This window comes from Erpetoichthys calabaricus, chromosome 5 (genome assembly GCF_900747795.2).
Source record: "Erpetoichthys calabaricus chromosome 5, fErpCal1.3, whole genome shotgun sequence".
In the NCBI taxonomy this organism is placed as follows: Eukaryota; Metazoa; Chordata; class Cladistia; order Polypteriformes; family Polypteridae; genus Erpetoichthys; species Erpetoichthys calabaricus.
Window position 1 is genome coordinate 178,806,860 of NC_041398.2, and position 23,192 is coordinate 178,830,051.

A 23,192-nucleotide genomic window follows, 5' to 3' on the forward strand; every position below is an offset into this window, starting at 1 on the left:
CATTAAACACGGGTATGGAGCACACCGCCAGTCCGTTGGCATTTGAATTACACTCCTCTGAAACCCAAGCACGTCTCCTGTTGCCAATCTGTAGGCATCTATCTGTAAAACGCCACACAGTGTGTCCACTCCTACTCCTCTGAATTGCTCTAAGGAACGTCCCTCTCCAACTCTGCACTCGAGTGCAGGCCTGCTGCTTGCTCCATTGAGACATACTCCCAACCACCTGCTTCATTTCCGGATGACACAGGCTCCTCACCATCTTGCCTTTCATCGTAACCTCAGTTCTCTCTTGTTGATCTGAACTTTTTCTTCTTTTCCTGTCTTTTATTTTTTTTTCTCTTTGTCTTTTCTTTTATCTGATCCTTATTTGTTCTGGTTGCTCTTTGTTATAATTGTCCATGTCCTCCTCTGCCATGTAGGCTCCTTTATATCCTGCCCAACTGGGTGTAGCTGTGGTCCTCTACCTACTCAGGGGTGTGAATGTGGCACCTGATTGATCCAATCACATTTGCATGTGAATGAGTGATCTACTAAGCACACACCCACACCTGTCTGGAGCCTGTAAAAGACTGATATAAAATTTTAGGAAGCATTTAACTTATTGAAGGTGCTGCATCCAAGTATGGGGACAATTGCTTTTTCACTTGGGTGAGAAGGGTGTTGGATAACTTTGTTCCTTGAATTAAGAAAGTAATGATTTAAAAACTGTAATGCGTGTTCACTCAGGTTCCACTTCTGTAATATTGCATTTTCTTGAATGATCTTTTTGGTCTATATGTACAACACAAGATGGAAGATTTCAAAAATGTATACTCAGATCAAAGAGCATGATTTTTGGACTGGCGTTTTTTTAAATGTGTTTGCAGTCTTGCTTTTGCATCTGCCTTATGGGTATTAAGCATCATTATCAATTAATACTAAATAACATGAAGGTAAAAGGCACAGAACTGTTTTCTCCCTAATTTTAATGGAATTCATGTAAATGTTTTATACTAGTGCATATGGGGGAACAGCTCAAAGGTTCTGGTGCTGTTAATATTCCACCACTCCAGGGGTTGGTGCTGTGTGCTAATATCCTTTGTCTTCCTCCCTCTGCAGACTGAAAGATTGATGGCTATACCACAAATGATGGCACTTCCGGTTTCCACCCACCTGAACTCGCCCCTTCCTGCCAGAAGTGTTCAAAACAGGAAGATCCACCATCCTAAGGTAGTTATTGTTGGACTTGCATCTGAGAAGAAGTTCTCACAACTGTATTACCTCGTGTTTTATTGTAGACATATTGTAGTCAATTCAAAGTAACAGCACTACCGTTAATTGAAGAAATGAACACAAAAAATAGTGAAAGGGAGTTTTAATGACAATATTTCGGAATACTTGACAACCAACACTGACACAAACGTTTATGTCAAGTACCAAAACAAAATTAGTCAAATTTTATGGTTCACATTGAAGTTGCTTATAATTTTTCTAGCTTTTGAAGGTGTTTTCACTGTAGCAGCCAGGGAACAAAATTTTAATGGTGAACTATTAGAATTTTAGGTTAGATATTTACTTTTTACATCTCTAGTTTAACATAAATAAGAATAATCTTATTTCATCGTATAATATTAAAACCCTGTAAGCAGTAAACTGTCACAACACAACAGACAACTTCCTTTCACCTCCTGGTTATAAAATACTAATTCTAATAGATTCAGCATTTCAAATACCTTTACACTAACATTTAACTCATTCATTTTCCATGACAATAATTTCAATTTCGTAATTTCACCTCATATGAAAATCCATTGCTTGACATTAATGTAAGAGAATCCTTACATGTACTGTAGCTTCTGCAAGACATCAAAGATAGATGCCTCAAGCATCCCAGTTCATTTTTTACTGTTTAAACTGTTAAAATGATCCCCTTGACGTACATTAAACACATTTTCTTTTACTATAGAATGACAAATTGTTTCTGGACACATTCATCCAATCATTGTAATGTATATATATATTGTGAAAATACAGTACCACTTCAGTCCCCACCAGCACAGTTTTGGTAACATATTCTCAGCAGACACATTACAGTAATCCCTCCTCCATCGCGGGGGTTGCGTTCCAGAGCCACCCGCGAAATAAGAAAATCCGCGAAGTAGAAACCATATGTTTATATGGTTATTTTTATATTGTCATGCTTGGGTCACAGATTTGCGCAGAAACACAGGAAGTTGTAGAGAGACAGGAACGTTATTCAAACACTGCAAACAAACATTTGTCTCTTTTTCAAAAGTTTAAACTGTGCTCCATGACAAGACAGAGATGACAGTTCTGTCTCACAATTAAAAGAATGCAAACATATCTTCCTCTTCAACGGAAACAGAGAGGAAAGCAAACAAATCAATAGGGCTGTTTGGCTTAAGTATGCGAAGCACCGCCGGTACAAAGCTGTTGAAGGCGGCAGCTCACACCCCCCTCCGTCAGGAGCAGAGAGAGAGAGAGAGAGAGAAAAACAAAGTCAAAAATCAATACGTGCCCTTTGAGCTTTTAAGTATGTGAAGCACCGTGCAGCATACTTAAAAGCTGCACACAGAAGGTAGCAACGTGAAGATAATCTTTCAGCATTTTTAGACGAGCGTCTGTATCGTCTAGGTGTGCGAACAGCCCCCCTGCTCACACCCCCTACGTCAGGATCACAGATAGTCAGCGCAAGAGAGAGAGAAAGAAAAGTAAGTTGGGTAGCTTCTCAGCCATCTGCCAATAGTGTCCCTTGTATGAAATCAACTGGGCAAACCAACTGAGGAAGCATGTACCAGAAATTAAAAGACCCATTGTCCTCAGAAATCCGCGAACCAGCAAAAAATCCACGATATATATTTAAATATGCTTACATATAAAATCTGCGATAGAGTGAAGCCGCGAAAGGCGAAGCGCGATATAGCGAGGGATCACTGTACTGTGATTGCCATAGTAGTGGGTAACAGTCAAAATATTTCACTGCACCACTTGATCCTCGTTTTAAACAACCATCCATTCGTCTTTTTCTATTTTGCGGCATGGTAACACATCACATGTACCGTCTCATAAAAGTGATCTTTAAGGCAAATGCTCTGATCATGCCCTGCACACTTGTATTTTTCTTTTAAAATCTTATGGTTTTATTAGATAGGCTTATAATTGTGAGGATCGCAGAGGGGCTGGGGTCTGTGTGCTAGGTAACAAATTGCTGTGAGTGCTGTATTGCAGACTTTTCCTGTTATTAAACATATTTTTCTCACATATGCTAAGGCCTTTTTGTGAGCAGGGCCTCAGGTGCGCACCCAAGTCACCCTGATGGTACATCTGGACATGTTGCCAGCCCTTTCTGGACTTATGTTTGAAAAAGCAAATTTGCACTAGCTGCCTTAGCTAAAGTAAGAGCCCTGTGCTACCACCAACCAGAGAGAGAAGGTCTAGTGACCTTTTATCGGTTCCTCCTGTTTATACTGTGTGGTCTAGATGTTACAGCTCCGGCTGAATCACCTGCCCTTTAGTGCTGGGGTGGGGGGTAATTAAATAATTCTCTCCAAGTCATAGTTCTTGCCCAATGTACCTGTGTCTCTTCCTGTTACCTTTCTTGGTCACACTGCAAACATACAATACAAAATATCCTATAGTGGCACCTGCAATCCCATACTGCCCTATACAGGACCTCTACTACCATGATACCATTTATGGAGTCGGTGGTAACACAGTACTAAGCAACATGATAACGTAATCTAATTACAGTTCCCAGTTGTAAATTACTTTATTGTGTTAAAGTTTAAATATTCTTAACCACATTGCAGTTACTTACTTAACTAGAATTTTGTTATTTGTATTGCAAATGTTTCTAAGAAAATAATAAGAAAATATCATAAATGTCTTGAAAGGCTGGCATAAGGTTTGAGGAGGCAAGTATGGTTTCTCTTTTTGAGTCCTTTGCACTGCACATGTGCACAATTTTCATGCAGTCTTGCAGTACATTGATTTTATGATGCTGTCACATTTGTTTGTGAGATATGTTTTTTATTTAATTATATGATAGCTGCTTTTACTTATGGATTGTATTGAGGTTAACTGTGTCTTTATCAATAAATAAATACCACATCTCCACTCGAGGTACCCTGTCATATGCTTTCTCCAAGTCCACAAAAACGCAATGCAACTCCTTCTGGCCTTCTCTATACTTCTCCATCAAAACCCTCAGAGCAGACATCACATCTGTGGTGCTCTTTCTTGGCATGAAACCACACTGCTGCTCACTAATCATCACCTCACTTCTTAACCTAGCTTCCACTACTCTTTCCCATAACTTCATGCTGTGGCTTATCAATTTTATCCCCCTGTAGTTACTACAGTCTTGCACATCCCCCTTATTCTTAAATATCGGCACCAGTACACTTCTTCTCCACTCCTCAGGCATCCTCTCACTTTCCAAGATTCCATTAAACAATCTGGTTAAAACCTCCACTGCCATCACTCCTAAACACCTCCATGCTTCCACAGGTATGTCACCTGGACCAACGGCTTTTCCATTCTTCGTCCTCTTCATAGCAGTCCTTACTTCCTCCTTGCTAATCCGTTGCACTTCCTGATTCACTATCTCCACATCATCCAACCTCTTCTCTCTCTCGTTCTCTTCATTCATCAGCCTCTCAAAGGACTTTTTCCATCTGCTCAACACACTCTCCTCGCTGTTGAGTACATTTCCATCTTTATCCTTTATCACCCTAACCTGCTGCACAACTTTCCCAGCTTGGTCCCTCTGTCTAGCCAATCGGTACAGGTCCTTTTCTCCCTTCTTAGTATCCAACCTCTCATACAACTCATCATACGTCTTTTCTTTAACCTTCGCCACCTCTCTCTTCACCTTGTGCCTTATCTCCTTGTACTCTTGTCTACTTTCTGTATCTCTCTGACTATCCCACTTCTTCTTTGCCATCCTTTTCCTCTGTATACTTTCCTGTACTTCCCCATTCCACCACCAGGTTTCCTTTTCCTACTTCTTCTGTCCAGATGTCACACCAAGCACCCTTCTTGCTGTCACCCTTACTGCATCTGCTGTAGTTTCCCAACTGTCTGGTAATTCTTTACTACCACCCAGTGCCTGTCTCACCTTCTCCCCAAACTCAACCTTGCAGTCTTCCTTTTTCAACTTCCACCATTTGATCCTTGGCTCTACCCTCACTCTCTTGATCTCCAGCATCATCCTACAGACCACCATCCTATGCTGCTTAACTACACTTTCCACTGCCACTACTTTGCAGTCTTCAATTTCCTTCAGATTGACTCTTCTGCATAGGATGTAATGTACATGTGTGCATCTTCCTCCACTCTTGTACATAACCCTATGTTCCTCCCTCTTCTTAAACTATGTATTCACCACAGCCATGTCCATCCTTTTGGCAAAATCCACTATCCTCTGACTTTCTTCATTCCTCTCCTTGACACCATACCTACCTATCACCTCCTTGTCTCCTCTGTTCCCTTCACCAAACATGTCCATTGAAACCCGCTCCAATCACCGCTTTCTGTCCCTTGGGTACACTGTTCATCACTTCATCCAACTCACTCCAAAAATCTTCTTTCTCATCCATTGCACACCCAACTTGCGGGGCATATGCACTAACAACATTCATCATCACAACTCCAATTTCCAGCTTCATAATCCTTACTCTGTCTGACACTCTTTTCACCTCCAAAACACCCTTGACATATTGCTCCTTTAGAATAACCCCTACCCCATTTCTCCTCCCATCCACACCATGATAGAATAATTTGAATCAACCTCCGATCACCTGGCCTTACTCCCCTTCCATTTAGTCTTTTGCACACACAATATATCAACCTTCCTTCTCTCCATCATATTTGCTAACTCTCTCCCCTTACCAGTCATACTGCCAACATTCAAAGTTCCTACCCTCAGTTCCACTCTCTTTACTTTCCTTCTCTCCTCTTGCCTCTGGACACGTCTCCACCCTCTTCTTTTCCTTCTTCTTCGGCCAACAGTAGTCCAATTTCCGCCAGCACCCTGTTGACTAACAGTACTGGTGGCGGTCGTTGTTAACCTGGGGCTCAACCGATCCGATATGGAAATTTGTATTGTTGTCCGCATATTCATTTGGCAAAATTTTACACCTGGATGCCCTTCCTGACGTAACCCTCACCATTTATCTGGGCTTGGGACCGGCACGAAGAACCACACTGGTTTGTGCATCCCCTGCGGCTGGGTTTCTCGTTACATAAGAGTAAATAGTAATAAATGCATATTTGCAGTAACTAAAGTATTCTTTTTGAGAACTAAAGGCATCTGCTGGATGGTTTATATATTTGAAACGACACAATGCTAATGCTAGTAATGTAGATTACTTGTTTAAATGCTGAATTTAATTTCACTGTTATTGGTTATTCCCTCCTTATTGAATATTGAAAGGATGTCATCATTGAACTTTTCAAATAGTGCATAATTACCTGGGTTTACAGAGCAATGTATGTAAAAGTAAACTAGTTAACAATGTAATCCTGTTACAATTTGACAGCATTAAGCAGTATTTTGTAATGAATTACTTTTTTGAGTAACTACTGCAAGTCTGTTCTTTGCAAAATAGGGAAGCCATCACATTATCCTTGCTAGAGCATTTTTGGCAAATTTAGGTTATGTACTGTATGATTATTATTCAAATCTGATTTGCTTTATTGTACTTCTAAACATGTTAGTGGAGCAAAGTTGTTTTAATAAGAATACCATTTAAACAGAATGATGATCAGACATTGAAGTAATTGTATTAACAGAGAGAATAATAAATATAATTATGAAGAATTGATTAGATCTTCAGGTATAAAGATAATTCATATTACTGGGAGAAGGTTATTGATAAGAAACCTTCAAAGTCCACTGAAGAAAGAAGAAAAATAATAGAGGATTAATAATAAATAAGTCCAGTGTTTTGCAATGGCTATTTAATAGAAAGATTTACTTACAGTACTTTTATCAGAATGATGCGAATGCACTCTGCTTTTCATCATTTTATGATCTCATCTTGTTTTATATCTTACCAGTAACGGCACACGATAACGTGAAGTGAATACACTTGACTTGAGCATTCATAGTTTTCATACTCTTTCTCTGTAGTTTAGCATTCGTTTGCTCAGTGGTTGATGCGCTTCTTTTCTCTACCCTAGCGGCCCGCTTCTTCTTTTCTTTCGTTGGCATCTGTTTGCATTAAAACTGATTAAATTAGTGTTTGTGTTGCAATTAGTTAGTACGCTTTTTAAAATTTTTTCACTTAAGCTGGCACTGAAGTCTTCAATCTGCCTCAAGAATGATTTAAGATATGAAGAGGTAGGGGAAGTGATGGCGAAGGTCGCAGGGATGAGAACGACACCCGTACGCATGCCCCACACAGCTGCTCTGCTGGCTGCTGCCGAGAGTTGATTCTACAATATAATAAAAATAAAAAGAGGAATAACCTTAGAGGTCAATCATCACCCCGAAAGGGGATAGTAGACGTCACATAGTATATGTGTGCCAAATTTCAGGTCAATAGGTCAAATGGTTTGCAAGATACAGGTGATTTAAAATTCCAGACAGACAAACAAACAGCCACGGTAGAGTATTATATATAAAGATTCTCATTGTGAGAGTCACTCTGGAAAAAGGCTTAGTTGGCCAGGTGACTTCATCTTTTTTGGTAGAATGTTCAGGTATTCCTTTGACAACTGGGAGATGCAATTCCGCCAATTTCACCAGAGTGTCTTGGGTTGGCTATAATTGAGCTGTGGAAGCAACCAGGATACCTTCTCATTAAATCTGCAGCTTACCCTAACTGAACGGGGTGGTGGCTCTGAGGCTAGGGATCTGTGCTGGAAAGGTTGCCGGTTTGAATCCCATAAACGCCAGAAGTGACTCTACTCCATTGGGTCCTTAACCTGCAATTGCTTTGTCCTGGGTATGAGATTAATCTGCATCCAACCCTGCAAGTAGGTCCTCCAACTTACAGGAAAAGCTTGGAGATTGGTGGCATGATTGGCACTCCAGCCACTGTAAAGAACCACACTGGAAGGTTATGTCTGGGGTTTAGTGTGCTACAATGCCCCCCAGGTGGTCAAAACCTATATGAGCCATTGTTTTCTGGGATAGGAACATCACCTCAAATTTAGATAGGTAAGACATTTTCATTTTTAAATGACAAAGTTGCAACCTTCGTTTGCATTCTGGCTGTATTTTGCTACATGTAGAGTTCTGGCTAGTCTGTACATGCCAATTTTAACTGCATTAAATATGATGCCAACGAAGCAAACATAGCGTTTGCTATGCATTTTCAGAATATAAATGGCATACAACAGTGCTCCTTACACTCCATAATCTTGTCATTCCTTCAACAAGATGCCATGACCACATGTCCTGGACCTGAGGTTTATTAAGTTGGTGGAAGGTCCAGAAGCTTGGCAACTACTTTATTATGGCAGATGAGAATTAGTTAACAGGTAACTAGATCAAACTAATGTCTTCCTTTTTAAAAAGTGGACAGACACCCTATTCTGTTACTTTCAGAGCACTCATTCCTCTTATATACTAAAGAAGAAAAGTCACCAAAACTTACAGTAACGACAACTTTCAAAGATTTCAGGATTTTTATCCTAGACTTCACTCACCACTATGGCCTCTTATATATATGCATTGTATCCAGTTCTACAGGATGCTTTTAGGCTTGCTTTACCTGAGGAGCACAGCTCCATGAGGTTTAGGACCTCTACAATGCAATGCAAGTAGACATGTCTCCTCCTTAGCTGAAAATGGCCACACATTGTCTCACTTCTCCTTCATAAATCATCAACTATTTTGTCAGAAACTCTTTGATATTGCCTAAAAGTAATTCTCTTTGACCTCACTAAATTTCATCCACTCATAGTTTTATGCTCCCTCCAGTGCCACAGGTATATACTCTTAGCTTTTGGGAAGTAGTCAGGTAAATCTTGAGGGGAAATTTTAAATGCGCTTCTATGACAGGTATTGAACATCTTTCTGCCATGTCTCCTTTCTGCATTTGAACAACTCATCATCAAATTAAGATCAGAACCTTTCTGTACCTAAATGTCTAATATGTACACACTGTTAATATAACATAACTACAATGTCATTTGCTAAGATGGTCCAAGGCATTTCTTTATTTGGTATTCTTTTAAGTAACCTTATACAGGCAGTTCTGGAGTTCTGGAGATATGCTCTAGAGAGGAGAGGAATGAAGGTCAGTAGGAACAAGACAGAATACATGTGTGTAAATGAGAGGGAGGTCAGTGGAATGGTGAGGATGCAGGGAGTAGAGCTGGCGAAGGTGGATGAGTTTCAATACTTGGGATCAACAGTACAGAGTAATGGGGATTGTGGAAGAGAGGTGAAAAAGAGAGTGCAGGCAGGGTGGAATGGGTGGAGAAGAGTGTCAGGAGTAATTTATGACAGATGGGTATCAGCAAGAGTGAAAGGGAAGGTCGACAGGACGGTAGTGGGACCAGCTATGTTATATGGGTTGGAGACGGTGGCACTGACCAGAAAGCAGGAGACAGAGCTGGAGGTAGCAGAGTTAAAGATGCTAAGATTTGCATTAGGTGTGACGAGGATAGATAGGATTAGAAATTAGTACATTAGAGGGTCAGCTCAAGTTGGACGGTTGGGAGACAAAGTCAGAGAGGCGAGATTGCGTTGGTTTGGACATGTGCAGAGGAGAGATGCTCAGTATATTGGGAGAAGGATGCTAAGGATAAAGCTGCCAGGAAAGAGGAAAAGAGGAAGGCCTAAGAGAAGGTTTATGGATGTGGTGAGAGAGGACATGCAGGTGATGGGTGTAACAGAACAAGATGCAGAGGACAGAAAAATTCGGAAGAAGATAATCCGCTGTGGCAACCCCTAATGGGAGCAGCCAAAAAAAGATGATACAGGCAGTTCTCATGTTACAGTTGTCTCAGATTATGTCAGTTCCGCAGGTAAGAATGAGCACATAAAGACCTCAAATTTTTCTTTTCATCTAAGTTTCTATTAATTTGCATTTAGTGACTTCAGTTTTACTTGCAAACAAAAAAAAAACTAGTTTTGACATGGATGAATATGTAGCAGCCAGTTTGTAACCTTTTCAATTATGTTGTTCTTTTGTGCAGAGGTGTTTCTGGTGGTCACTCAGGAGGCACCAGGCAAAAAAAAACTCCATGGGTCCCTCCAACTCTTCCTCCCCTAAATCTCGATGTGGTAAAATTTATGAGCACTATTTTAGCACAAAGTCCAAAGTAATAAGATCAACACTGATCAGTTATTAAACACAAATCCTTTATTTTCATTTTGTGATAAGAATATTATATAAATAAAATACTGCAATAAATGTAATCTTTGTGTAGAAACTAGAAAAACAACAGTAACAGAATAAAGTCAATTTTAAAAATCTAAATAAATAAAAAAGTAAATAAATGTAAGGTGCACATGGTAATAAAAAATAAACAAAAATTGCACATCATAATATTTAAAAAATAAATTAAAAGTGCACATAATAGAAATTTTATGCACAAGCAAGACTGCATCTGGAGTGTTCGGTTCTGGTCAAAATGGCACAAGAAAGACATAGCAGCACGAAGCTGTGCAGGGGAGAGCAACCAAGTGCCTCAACGGACTTAAGGACATGTCCTACTCTGACAGACTCAAAAAATTAAACCTGTTTAGTCTCGAACTAATCCAGGTTTTTAAAATCCTCAAAGGCATTGATAAAGTAGATCCAGCAACACTCTTTCATCTTAAGGTTAAATCATGTACTCAAGGACATCAGTGAAAATTAAGGAGTAGTGCGTGTAAAACTGAAGCCAGAAAGCACTTACTTCTTTTACACAAAGAATTGTGAGACTGCTGGAAAAAAGACATATAGTTGAAGCCGAATCCCTGACAATCTTAAAGAAGAATCTGGATGAGATATTGAGACAGCTTAGCTGTTAGCTAAACAAACAGACTTGATGGACTGAATGGTCTCCTCTCGTTTGTCAAATTTCTTATATTCTTAAAAACTGACAAATTAGAAAGTGGGAAAATTGCCTAAACCAGTGTTTTCTAAACTTTTATATCACAATCCAATCTTCCCTTTGAGTGTCTGTGTTGAATGCCTGGATGATCGTTAGTGTGTTCTCCCATGGAGAATGATACACAATTGGCCGTGGAGGGGAACTCAAGGACAATCTTTGAAGCAATGTCAATTGCTTAATCAATCCGGAGCAACCCACCATTACCCATTTACATTATCTACAATAGTAACTACTGAACCAAAGGTGGCAACCTGTGACCATAGTTTAAGAAACCCTGGGCTAAACAAACCCAGTCAATCCAGTTTTTGCTTCCAGACATGTAAATTCACATCCTGATTTATGAAATTGGCACTGATTACATTTAACATTACTAAGAAAGTAACATTCATCACAGACACTTCTGCAGCAGACACTGGGTTCCCCCTTAGGGGGACTTCCAACTATGATGCACTAGTGTGTCAATACTTTTCTTCAAGGGGGGTCCTCACATATTTGTCATTGCAATGAGTACTTATGTAAACAGATGCCCTTGGGGCCCCTCTCCCAGTTGCCTGTCTCATTGTCCTGTCACTATGCCTCTGCTTTTGTGTATACAGTATGTCCCATCAAATGTGCATCCTTGCAATAACCTCTGTCAAAGGTAAGCAACTTAGTCGGCAGCTGGCTGCTTAACTGAGTGGTAGAAATCACTGCTGGTGATTCCCAGAATCCTAAGTACGAATCATAGCTGTGTTGTCTGAGAGATTATAGCTGCTGGGAAGGGAAGCTGACACTAAGTAGTCCCTCAGCAAAGATATTACATCTCTCCTAAGAGATCAATCTTCAGGTAATGGTGGGTTTTTATGCTATCGTTATGCTCCTTCTGACTCTGTGAGGTACTGTGTCATTATTAGTGATCAGCAAAACAATTTGGGCTAAAACGAATTCACAACAAAACTCAAATTTTACTCTGCAAAAAAAATATGCAAAATAATTACATTTTGCTTCCAGCGAAATGTGTGTTGTTCACGCCAGATGAAAGATATTTACTTCCTATCTGGAAGCATTTTCATACATTAATTCCACTTTTGTTTACTTTTTATTTGCTATTCAAATGAAGATCTATAGTGAAAAAAAATTCCTGGAAGTGTGTAAATTCCCAACTAGGATAAGGTGCTAGCTAGATAATGGTTTGAGTGGGTGGGAGCGTTCTGTTATAGAACACTTTCCATGTAGTTAGTGTTTCTGTTCAGAAAACAGAGTAATGTGAATGATGATGTGTTTATTCTTCCTGTGGAAAATATGCAACATGTCACATTTTTTTTAAAAAGTACTAAACTCCTCTGGAATGATATAAATGGGAGACACTGAATAAAATTGATTTTACCGGCGTGTTATGTATTATGGCTGGGACTGGCTCCAGCAGACCCCTGTGACCCTGTGTTCGGATTCAGCGGGTTGGAAAATGAATGGCTGGATGGATGGTTATGTATTACATGCTTTATAAATTTGCGGAAAAGAACATAGATAAATGTGAAAGTATAGACAAGGTTTTAGGAAATAATATTACTTGATTTCTACCACTACCAAAAAAAAAAAACTTTATTAGTGATTTTCACGTTTCGCAAATTTGAATTCTCCTTCGGAAAAGATCTTACTGTCTGTTTTGTGAAACATATGTGAATTGATACTTTCCTATTTCTTCATAAGGTACGTACTAAAGCATTATGTGATTTGCAGATAGTTAAATTGATGGCCCTTTTTCAGTGCAGATTCTGAGGAGACACATCGACACCCAATATCAGTTCTCCACTTAGATTTTGACTATGCAGGTTGTTATCCCCAGTTATATCTCCTGACTTATTTCCCTATGTGAATGTTTAAGTCTTTTAGTACGGCTAAATACTTACTAGACAAACAATGAAATTCTCCGAATAGTTCTTAGGTGTAAACAAGGAATAACGTTTTTCTTTCTACAACTTTGTTCATTATGGGAAATCTTTAGTTCACTTTAGAGGCAACTTTTTAGTCCTGTATGTTAGCTCCTGTTCCTTCCTTACCAGTAAATCGATGTTCTCCACTTTTTTAAAATTAAGGTGCCTGAGTGGTTTTTCAGAGCGATGCCATAGTGGATCTATTTTTGGATGCCAAAAGATCCATCCCTATGAACGTTTCAGAAAGAACCTTTATTGTTTTAGTTTCATAACAGGCTCCATACAGTTAATATCCATGAATAGATGGTGTAACAGATTTGTGAAATACCAATAAATCATAATTTTAAAAGAACTCTTAGTGCATACAATAACACAAGTCCAGGCTTTCATAATCTGTTAGTGTTCTGTAGCCTACCATTTTTTTTTACATATTAGGAAGTTTTTCAAAGCAAAAGAACCAACTTCATATGCCAAGATCCCTTCCCAGAATGAAATGGTGCTTTCTCAAGAAATAGTTCTATTAGGAACCATACAACCCAGTAAAAAAAACATAAAATGCCATTAAAGAATCATTATTTTTAAGAGTGGCCTTGTAGTCTAGTATATCCACATCTCTGCCACACATGCTTGGCCAGTATTTCACTTGATCCCCACCCTTAAACGGCTGGTGAACACAAATCATGGTTCAATACAGCTTTGTAACCAGTCTCATGCCTAGTAAGTATAAATCTCGGGTCATGCATATGTGTTTGTTGGGGTGGTTGGGGAGGATGCAGGGTTTGACAGTTAACTGACAGCAAAAAGGCACTTTGCCTCAGTCAGCATTACTTCATACTTCAGTCACTCACTCATACTCATACTTGTATGAGTGGCTATCAAGTGAATGTGACCCTTAGAACTGGCTCAAGGAGTGGGTCTTGAAAACCCTGTTTTGAGAAAGGCTCAATAAAGTGGGAGCCTAATTTTGGATTTCACTTTGTGTAGCCCCCTTGTTTGAACAATTTTCCCAGTGGAAATTTATCAGGAATACAAGACCCATGATAACACAGCTGTAAGGATCATTGAGACACACAAGCTCTAAGCTGCAGTTCTAGGAAGGGCCATTTTATGATACCATTTAAAACACGATATTAAAACAGCACTTTGCTAAACAATGAATGTATTGTTACAGAAAGACTTATCCTTGGTACTGCACTGTAAGCTCAATAAAGGCATTGTGCTGTGCCGATTTCTTTCTTTAGTAAGTTTGGAATAGAAAACTGCATTTTTTTCAGTTTTCAGCACTTAACTGCTTTCATAAGAGCACAGCAAAGATGCATTCACAAAGAAACACATTTTAGTCAAGAAGCCAAGAACAGTTCATGCTTACTGTATCTGATTCTCTTCCATCAAGCAGCACCAAATCTTTAAGTAACCAGGTTTGTAGTTTTTCATAGCTGTCCTCCACCTCTGATCGGATGTATTTCACCAAAGAAATTTCAACTTCCTGAGTTTTTGTCACTAAAAATAATAAAAACACATCACATTTATAGCCTATATTATATTATTCTTAAAAAGTTAACTTCTGAGTGGTTTTCAAAAGCATTTATGAAGTGCACCTTTACTGTCAAATATATATTTTTAGCTTGTGTCTATAGATGAGTATAAATATCATTAAGGGAACATATGTGAATTTCTCCTTGGGATTAATAAAGTATCTATCTATCTATCTATCTATCTATCTATCTATCTATCTATCTATCTATCTATCTATCTATCTATCTATCTATCTATCTATCTATCTATCTATCTAATTAATACAATTCTTTAATCATTGTATAGGTAAACTGACCTACAGTATATGCTAATTCTGCTCAATTGAAAAGTTTCTTCTTTTTGGATGGTTTCATTATAGAGTGCATGATAAACAAATTCCAGTTTTTAGATATTAGTGAGCATTTCCTTGGTTGCTGATGTGATTATAAAGCTTGCAGCGACTGTAATAAAAAATGAATGAATAACTAGATGCTCATATACAAGTTAATTGCCACTAAACCTGTACATAAATCATGAAAAATATTTCTCAATTTAATTTTAATATAGATTTTTACCAGTTCAGAGAACTGAATGAATGAAATGTCAATAAAAATCTTTTTACTCCAAATATGTCCACACCAGACTAAAAAATTAGAGTAATTATAAATCTTATATGTAAACTTTTGCAAAGCCTTAATTGTACTAGAACAGACAGGTTCACTGTCAAATTTACAAATTATTTTTAGTTTTATCTATTGTTGAGCTGAAAGAATAAGCCATAAGAAAATAAACCATTAGATGGAAGTCATTATTTCTATACTTTTTGGTATTTTGGCAAGTAAAAAGTACATAAAAAATGTTAAAATATAAAACTTTTCATTAAATCTACATTTTAAATGTATTGTCCCCAAGCTAACAGCACTGCATTTAATGATATTCATAACCTTATTTTTCACTGAATAATTTACAGGGAAAAATACAGTGGATAAAAAAATATTTTTTTTAAAAAAGGTTTAAAATTCAACAAGTGTAAATTTCTTACCTGCAACACACAGAAAATATCTCCCTTGTGTCGAATAAACAAGTTCAATAAACTCATCCAGTCGATGTCCATCAGGTCTAAACAACCGTTTTTGCATTTCCTCCTTAAGTAACGATGACATTAGTGTATGCACCAAAAAATGTAACAAAAATAAAAAATGTTTTTTTTTAACAGAAATTTGTTTATAGTATTATTTTTTTCTTCAGTATCCACTAGCTTTGAGTATTTATGTGAATGCTTCTTGAGATGTGATGTATACAGAAGCTCACTCTTGATTTATTAAGATTAATGTCTTTCCTTTTTGTAAATACTTCCCAGGAGGAACATATACCAGCCACATCTGAGCAATTTATCAAGATTTTTTTTGAACAAGACATTACTGAAGCCTCATTTAAATTCCATTATTATCACTGAAAGCATGGTGACGTATTGATTACTTTAGCCCTCCATTAAGGCCATAATGCAATCATAAACGAAGCCATGTCATTAATAGCCATTCTTCATAGTACTTTGGATGCTTCAGTGGGGATAATCCAAGAGAATTATACTTCCATTTTTATTCATGTCAACAGAAATTTAGTTCCAAATTAAGCCGTAAGAGACTTAAAACAACAGTTTTGAGATGAGATAAGCGGTATGACTTTATTAATATAGCTAGTAGTTTAATCCTTTCAAATGATATTACGCAAATCATAGATATACTGGGGCGGCACAGTGGCGCAGTGGGTAGCGCTGCTGCCTCGCAGTTGGGAGATCTGGGGACCTGGGTTCGATTCCCGGGTCCTCCCTGCGTGGAGTTTGCATGTTCTCCCCGTGTCTGCGTGGGTTTCCTCCGGGGGCTCCGGTTTCCTCCCACAGTCCAAAGACATGCAGGTTAGGTGGATTGGCGATTCTAAATTGGCCCTAGTGTGTGCTTGGTGTGTTTGTGTGTGTCCTGCGGTGGGTTGGCGCCCTGCCCGGGATTGGTTCCTGCCTTGTGCCCTGTGTTGGCTGGGATTGGCTCCAGCAGACCCCCGTGACCCTGTGTTTGGATTCAGCGGGTTGGAAAATGGATGGATGGATGGATAGATATACTGAACAAGTTGCCCAGTTGAAAAAAATAACACCTTGGCGACTTTTAAATTCAACATTATTTTGAACATCTTAGGTGAACAGAATATAAGGGCAACGCTAGGTTGTACAATTTGTTGAAGATATAAAAACTTTTTTTACACTCTTTATTACTAGAAGATCCAAAAAAAAAAAACAATGTGTGCATAATGATTTTTAGCTTTAGTTACTTTATAGGCAAATGCAGCAACAGTTGTTATGCAAATTGTGCTAATGAAAATGTTGATGACTCACTTTATATGCTAAATATCTCTTGGGGAATGCTAGTACAACTTTTTCGAGCCAGGAGAGATCAGTCAGTGATGGATATGTGGAAATTGCAAAATGTATTTGACTGATTAGATGTGGACAATCAGCATCTAATGTGCTAGAATGGCCTAAAAGCTGTTGCCTAGCAATATGCAATGCTGAAAGCATACATGACAGTTCCTCCACTTACAGCAAATTCTTATCTGATTCCATGACAAGTATGGATTAAGGAGTTTTTGTTTGCCTCATAATACCTCTGTGGGGTCAAACAACCTATCAATTTCAGATCAGTCATTATAGTGATCATATAATTCCTGATGAGTTTCTTTAATGCTCATGCAATGATCAATTTAAAGTATGCCATGGCCTTATGTGGGAGATGTTTTGCCAAGGTAAAAAAGTGGCAGGCCACAATTGGCAACGTGATGCAGGATCTAGAAATGAAAAGAAACTATAAAGCCAGAAGAAGCAATGATCAAAAAAAGGAAAGTCTCAAAAAACAAATTGCAAGAGTTATGATTCACACGCACACAAAGAGCCAAAAACCAGGTCAGACTCACCACTAATCTGCCCACAACAGACTCACTCCTAGGCACCCTGACTGCCTACTTCAATGGCTGGCTGGCTGGCTTTGGCTCTGGACCGTGGACTCAGAAGTTAAAAAATATACATATAAAGTCACAAAATATTATCAAGACACCCTCACAATGGAGAGGATTACTGTAAACCCCTGTTTTGTAGCAACATGGACATGTTATTAGCAACAATAAGAAAAATATAATAAAATGCTCAAAAGAGCAAAAAAGAGGTAAACGAACTTGACAAAAAGGCAATCCAGAAAGAAGCAAGTCCCAATACAGAGAAACAAATTAAAAACCTTCCACAGCAGTAAAAAGAGTTGAAAATACAAAGACAATTGCAATACTTATGAAAACAGTAACACTCAAAGGGTATTCAATGAACTGCAGGGACTACACTTCCCAGCCTCTCTTTTATGAGGTTGGAGGAAGCCCAAGCAATTATGTATAGAGTGGTCCGGTTCTAACTATTCAACTTTTAATGCAATGCAAGGCAATTGCATAATTAGATCTGGACCATGCTGTATTGATGTCCTACCTCTTGGGAGTCCACCCATAAAATACATGAAACATAGGAAAACAAGGACATGAACAGAAGGTTATGTTGACTATTTTTTTTTCTGGCTTTTTAAAATCCTTAGCTATGATCTACTGTATACATAGTTTTGGGGGTTTTCTAGATGAAGGATTCTCAATGTTCCATTAGTTTTCTAATGCAACTCTTCATCTGAGAGCTGATTATTCAGTTATTGTTTACTGCAATATCCTTTTGAATCCTGACTTGCACCATAATTTGTTGTGTTTTTCATGTCTTCTCCATCCATGGGAACATTTCCACCATTCTACAGGAGATGTGGCACTGAGGATGTCTGAATTAGTGACAGTTTAAAAGTCATCCCAGATTATGACATGGCATCTAACTTCAGGATCCTAAAACCCTTTCTGTGCTTTGTATTTATGATTTAATTATTTTTGATCTCTCAGTATTTGACTTTATGCTCTTGTTTCTTGGTTTCCAATTCCTATCATTTTGCTCTAATTTTTTATGATTTCATTGACTTGATCTCCTAGTTTTGACCTCTGCCTGACTACATAATAAATTAATAATATAAAATTGACATACAATACATAATTATGCAATAAAAAATATTAGCATAAATGATAGTAATTACAGAATATATAATAATGAATATAATTCAACTTATTTTTGTGTAGTGCTTTCCACTGAGCACAGGCACAGAGCACTGTGAACAAATTCTCAGGTAAAATAAAATTATAGATAATTACTAACAGAATTAGTACATTTAAAGATACAAATTTGTTAAAGTACACAGAAAACAAAGTAGAAAGTGATTAACATAAATAGAAAACAACAACTTGTGGGTTTAAATACTTTAACTTATTACCAAAGGATAAGAAGTGTGTAATAACCTAAGACACTGTGTACTTTGTAATTTGGGATGGTAAAAACAGAAACATTGATAACTGCAATGACAGTAATGAGCACAAAGAAAACCAGGGTGTTCTTCATGTTCTTGTTCTTCTTCTTCCTCTTCAGTTTAATCTTCTTGTTCTTGTTCTTCCTCTTCATCTTTTCCCACCTCTATGTGGTGTTGATGTGCTTGATCAACCTTCTCCAAACAGCTCAGTCCTGTACCTACTTTCCAGTCAAGCCCCTTTCCTTCAGATTATCTTTCCCTTTATCCATCTAACTCCACTTTGGCATCCCTTGCGTTCTCTTCCCCTGTATTTCCATTCCCACCACTATTTTGCCCACATATTTATTATCTCTCCTCATCGCATATCCATAAAACTGCAACCTAATTTCCTGTATTTTCTTAGCTATCTCTCCCATTTTTGTTGTACCTCTGATTGTCTAATTTCCTATTCTGTCCTTTTTTGTAAATCCACACATCCATCTCAACATTCTTCACTTAAATTTTTTATCACCCAATACTCCTGATGCCTTTTTCCAATTGTTCCAACCACACTGCACTCTGAGGGTTATCTCTGGATCTAGTTTTCCATTTCGGGCTACCACAGATCCTAGATATTTAAATTGATCCACTCTTTGAAGCTCTCCCTGCAGGGTAACTTCTGAAATCTGATCATCATTAAACTTCATATATTCGATCTTCTTCCTATTTATCTTCAACCTTCTGTCTTCTAAAGCCCATCCACATTCTTCCAGTTTCTAATCTAGCCACCAGGGGGAAAACCAGCCCAACTTGATTGTGATCCCAGGCCTGGATAAACAGAGAAGGTTATTGTCTGGAAGAGCTGTAAAACCTAGCCAAAACCTTAATGATGGAATCAGTCTAATCAGGGAATACCAGGGTGATGCTGGAACTATATGAAGTCAGAATCAAAACATGTTATACAAACATATTTTTAATTAAAATGAACAGTGTCTTGAACATATTCAATTCCCAAAACTATTTTTAAATTTTATTCTCTAAAAGTAAAAATCAAAATAGCAAGATTTATAGAGCATTCATATGCTTTTGTAAATATACCTTGTAAATACCTTTGGTCAGATGCTGTGCATTACTTTAGCAATTCACCCAATTTGTCAATGGCCTCCACCCATCATCTAGGAAATAAGTGGATCATCTGTTCTCAAATAATTTATGAGGATAAATACCTCTACTCTCACTGAGGTCCAACAATAATGTAGAGATTTTCCAGAAGGGAAAACAAAATGAAACCACACTGTTTAGGTCAAGTTATCCCATTAAACTTAGTCATCAAACAAAAATGGCACTTGTCAGCAAAGGTACTGTAACACAAGTGCCACAAATGCCACTCTGACTGAGTTGTAGAAGACTGACTGACATTTAAGAGGATGTTCATGGCTCAACAATTTCTAAGGTATTACAAGCATTTATAGAAGAGTGGCAAGGAAGAATCTTTGGCTAAAAAACATAATTTAGGAAATACCTGTAGAAAAGCCTGCTCCTTTCTGCCAGAAAGCTTAAACTGGAAAGTAAGATTATTTTTCAACAATAGCAGTGACCCAAGGCACACTGCCAGAGCAACAATGGAGTGGCTTAAAATGAAGAAAACCAATGTCCTTGTGCGGCCCAGTCAAAGTCCTGAAATCTACTGTATTGAGCGTCTGTGTTGACACCTAGAAATTGTTTGAGCAATTTTGTAAGAATAGAATAGGCAAACTTTGCTCTAACCTGTAAAATTAATAGATTTTAGGAACAGATCCTATATATTTTTTTAATAAATTTTTCATGCTGCATTATTGTGGTTTTTGTAGTCTCTTATTATCACCGTTACTATTTAGATATTTAAATGAAAGGAAAAAGAATTTTGTTATACTGTAGTTATTTTTTGAGATTGTCTTTTCTCTTTGTAATCTTCATCATGTAGTCACTGTGTTGCCAAGACAGTCTACACTGTCACTAGGAGTGTTACCCCCAGAAGCGACGATGTGCTATGTCACTGATGCTACACTTTATAACCCTGTGCTGCATTCAGTGTAGCATCTGAGATTAAAGATTCCTACATCAGAGAACATGGTGTGTGAGTTATTAGTGTTAACATCATTAGATCATTAATTCACTTTCTGATTTCTTTAATGTTTTAGTGTCTAGGCTTTGATATTAGTAAGTCTCTTTTTATTGACTTGTGGTATTTCTCTTTTTGACATTGTTTGCAGTTCAGTGCTTTGTTTTCTGTGGTTTCTGGTACTGAACTCTGCTATGGATTGTCCAACATACACACATTTACCTGTCTGGTTAAGCCAGTCCAAACAGCTGGACCACCTTAGCCCACCATGTGGTCCAGTACATATATCTTTGATAAAGCAAGTGACATAATAGAAACATATCTAAAAACAATACTTTTTAGAATAACTTCAAGAGGTGGTTCAATCAAGTACTGAATGAAAGAGAAGACGTTAATATTTCATTTCAGTTGACATGTTCATATTTCAGTTGGAATTCAATTTTGTAATGATTTATAATTTGCTTTCCATTTTGTGGTAGGATGTGAAAAACAGTGTTTAATTTACAAATAAAAATGCCCAGTCAAATTAATCAAAAGTCAACAAAATCATTTAATTGAAAAAGGGTTGGGGTCCTAAATCCTTTTTAAGACACAGTTATTTATTCCTAATTTTCGGTTAAAAATTCTTGCCATATTATTTGATAGGACTTGAATCTGAGATTTTACTTTTTTATTAGGTCATCTGTGTTTTTGAGCATAGATAGTAATTCTTCCTGTGACTTATCTCGATGGCCAAAACACCAATCCACACGAAGATTTCAGAACGTCTGATTGCATGCTAAATTTTATTTCCCTACTTCAGTCTGTTTTCAATGATTAATGCTGAGCCATCAAGTTTCAAAAGTCATTTCAACCACCATCTGTAAGTACTGTATATGCTCCTTCTGTTTGTATCAAAAACCTGAAGCTTTAGTCAGGAATTCAGTGCAAAAACATCATCAAGTTACTTAGCAGCCTTGCACTTGATACAGGTTGCTCTCTGAAGCATTGGACTCTGTGGGATTAAAAAAAAATCCTTAAGGAATAGGCTGAGGCTGTGCTCAGAATAATCAAGGTCAGCAACCTCTGACATTCTCAGAATTACTAGACGCTATAAATTCACTTCAGAGTGGGAAAGCAGCAGGCCTTTATAAAAAAGTTTCAATTAAGTCAGCTCCCCTTTTATTAGCAACATTTATAGAAGCCAGAGACAATAAAATGCTACTTCAAACTTTTCAGCAAAGCATTAATTACCGTCTTTCCTAAAAAAAATAAGGACTTATTACAATGTGTATCATACAGACCAATCTCACTTCTGAATAATGATGTCAAGATACTCTCCCATATTCAATGCCTGTTTAATGTAATATATTCACCTACAAAGTCTAACACCTGGAGATCTTATTATCTTTGGAAGCAGAAAAAGCCTTCGACAGAGTTGGATGGGACTCCCTATTCACTACATTGCACAAATCTGAGTTTGGCCCAAACATTTGTGCATGCATCAAACTACTTTATACCAGATCAGAAGCTTCAGTTTGTATTAACAACATTGTTTCAGACTACTTCAGACTAGAATGTGTTACTTGACAAGGATGCCCCTTGTCAGTGCCCCCTGTCACTACTGCTATTTGCAATTTCCATTGAGCCATTGTCAGTTCACTTTCTAAATGCTTCTGAGATAAAGGGATTATCAGAGAAGGGCTATAAATATCACTATGTGCAAATGATATTTTACTATATATATCAGATCCATAAAATACTGTGCCTGCAGTCTTAACAGTACTAACATAATTCCAAAAGATATCTGGACTCAAAATTAATTTGAATAGAAGTGTGCTCTTTCCAGTGAACTTTCTAGCACACAATATTAAATTGGACACCTTCACTTTTATCATCGCAGATCAGCGTAAATACCTAGGGGTAAACATCACAAATAAACATAAAGCTGTTTTTCAACAAAATTTTGCTGTGTGCATGGAAAACTTTAAGCAAGACTTGCATAGATGGTCTACACTCCATCTTGCATGAGCAGGGGGAATTAACACTGTCAAGATGAATATCCTTCCTAAGCTTCTTTTTTATTTCAAAGCATCCTCATATACATTAACAAATCATTTTTAAGAAATTAGATTCAATCCTAATCTCATTTATTTGGAATTCAAAACATCCATGCATCCAAAAGGTGATCCTGGAAAGACCTAAGGCAGAAGGTGGCATTGCTCT

General features: G+C 37.7%; 1 protein-coding gene across 1 annotated transcript in view; it reads right to left on the reverse strand.

The window, feature by feature from the left end:
- exoc1l (exocyst complex component 1 like) overlaps positions 1 to 15,842 on the reverse strand; it is a 36,552-nt gene extending 20,710 nt beyond the window's left edge. The window contains exons 1-2 of the mRNA XM_028803015.2: positions 15,532 to 15,842; positions 14,344 to 14,474 (exon numbers count right to left, since the gene is read on the reverse strand). Of these exons, the coding sequence (XP_028658848.1) occupies positions 14,344 to 14,474; positions 15,532 to 15,652 (252 nt within the window). The 5' untranslated portion in view covers positions 15,653 to 15,842. The remainder of the gene's footprint in view (positions 1 to 14,343; positions 14,475 to 15,531) is intronic.
- Positions 15,843 to 23,192: the final 7,350 nt, after the last annotated feature.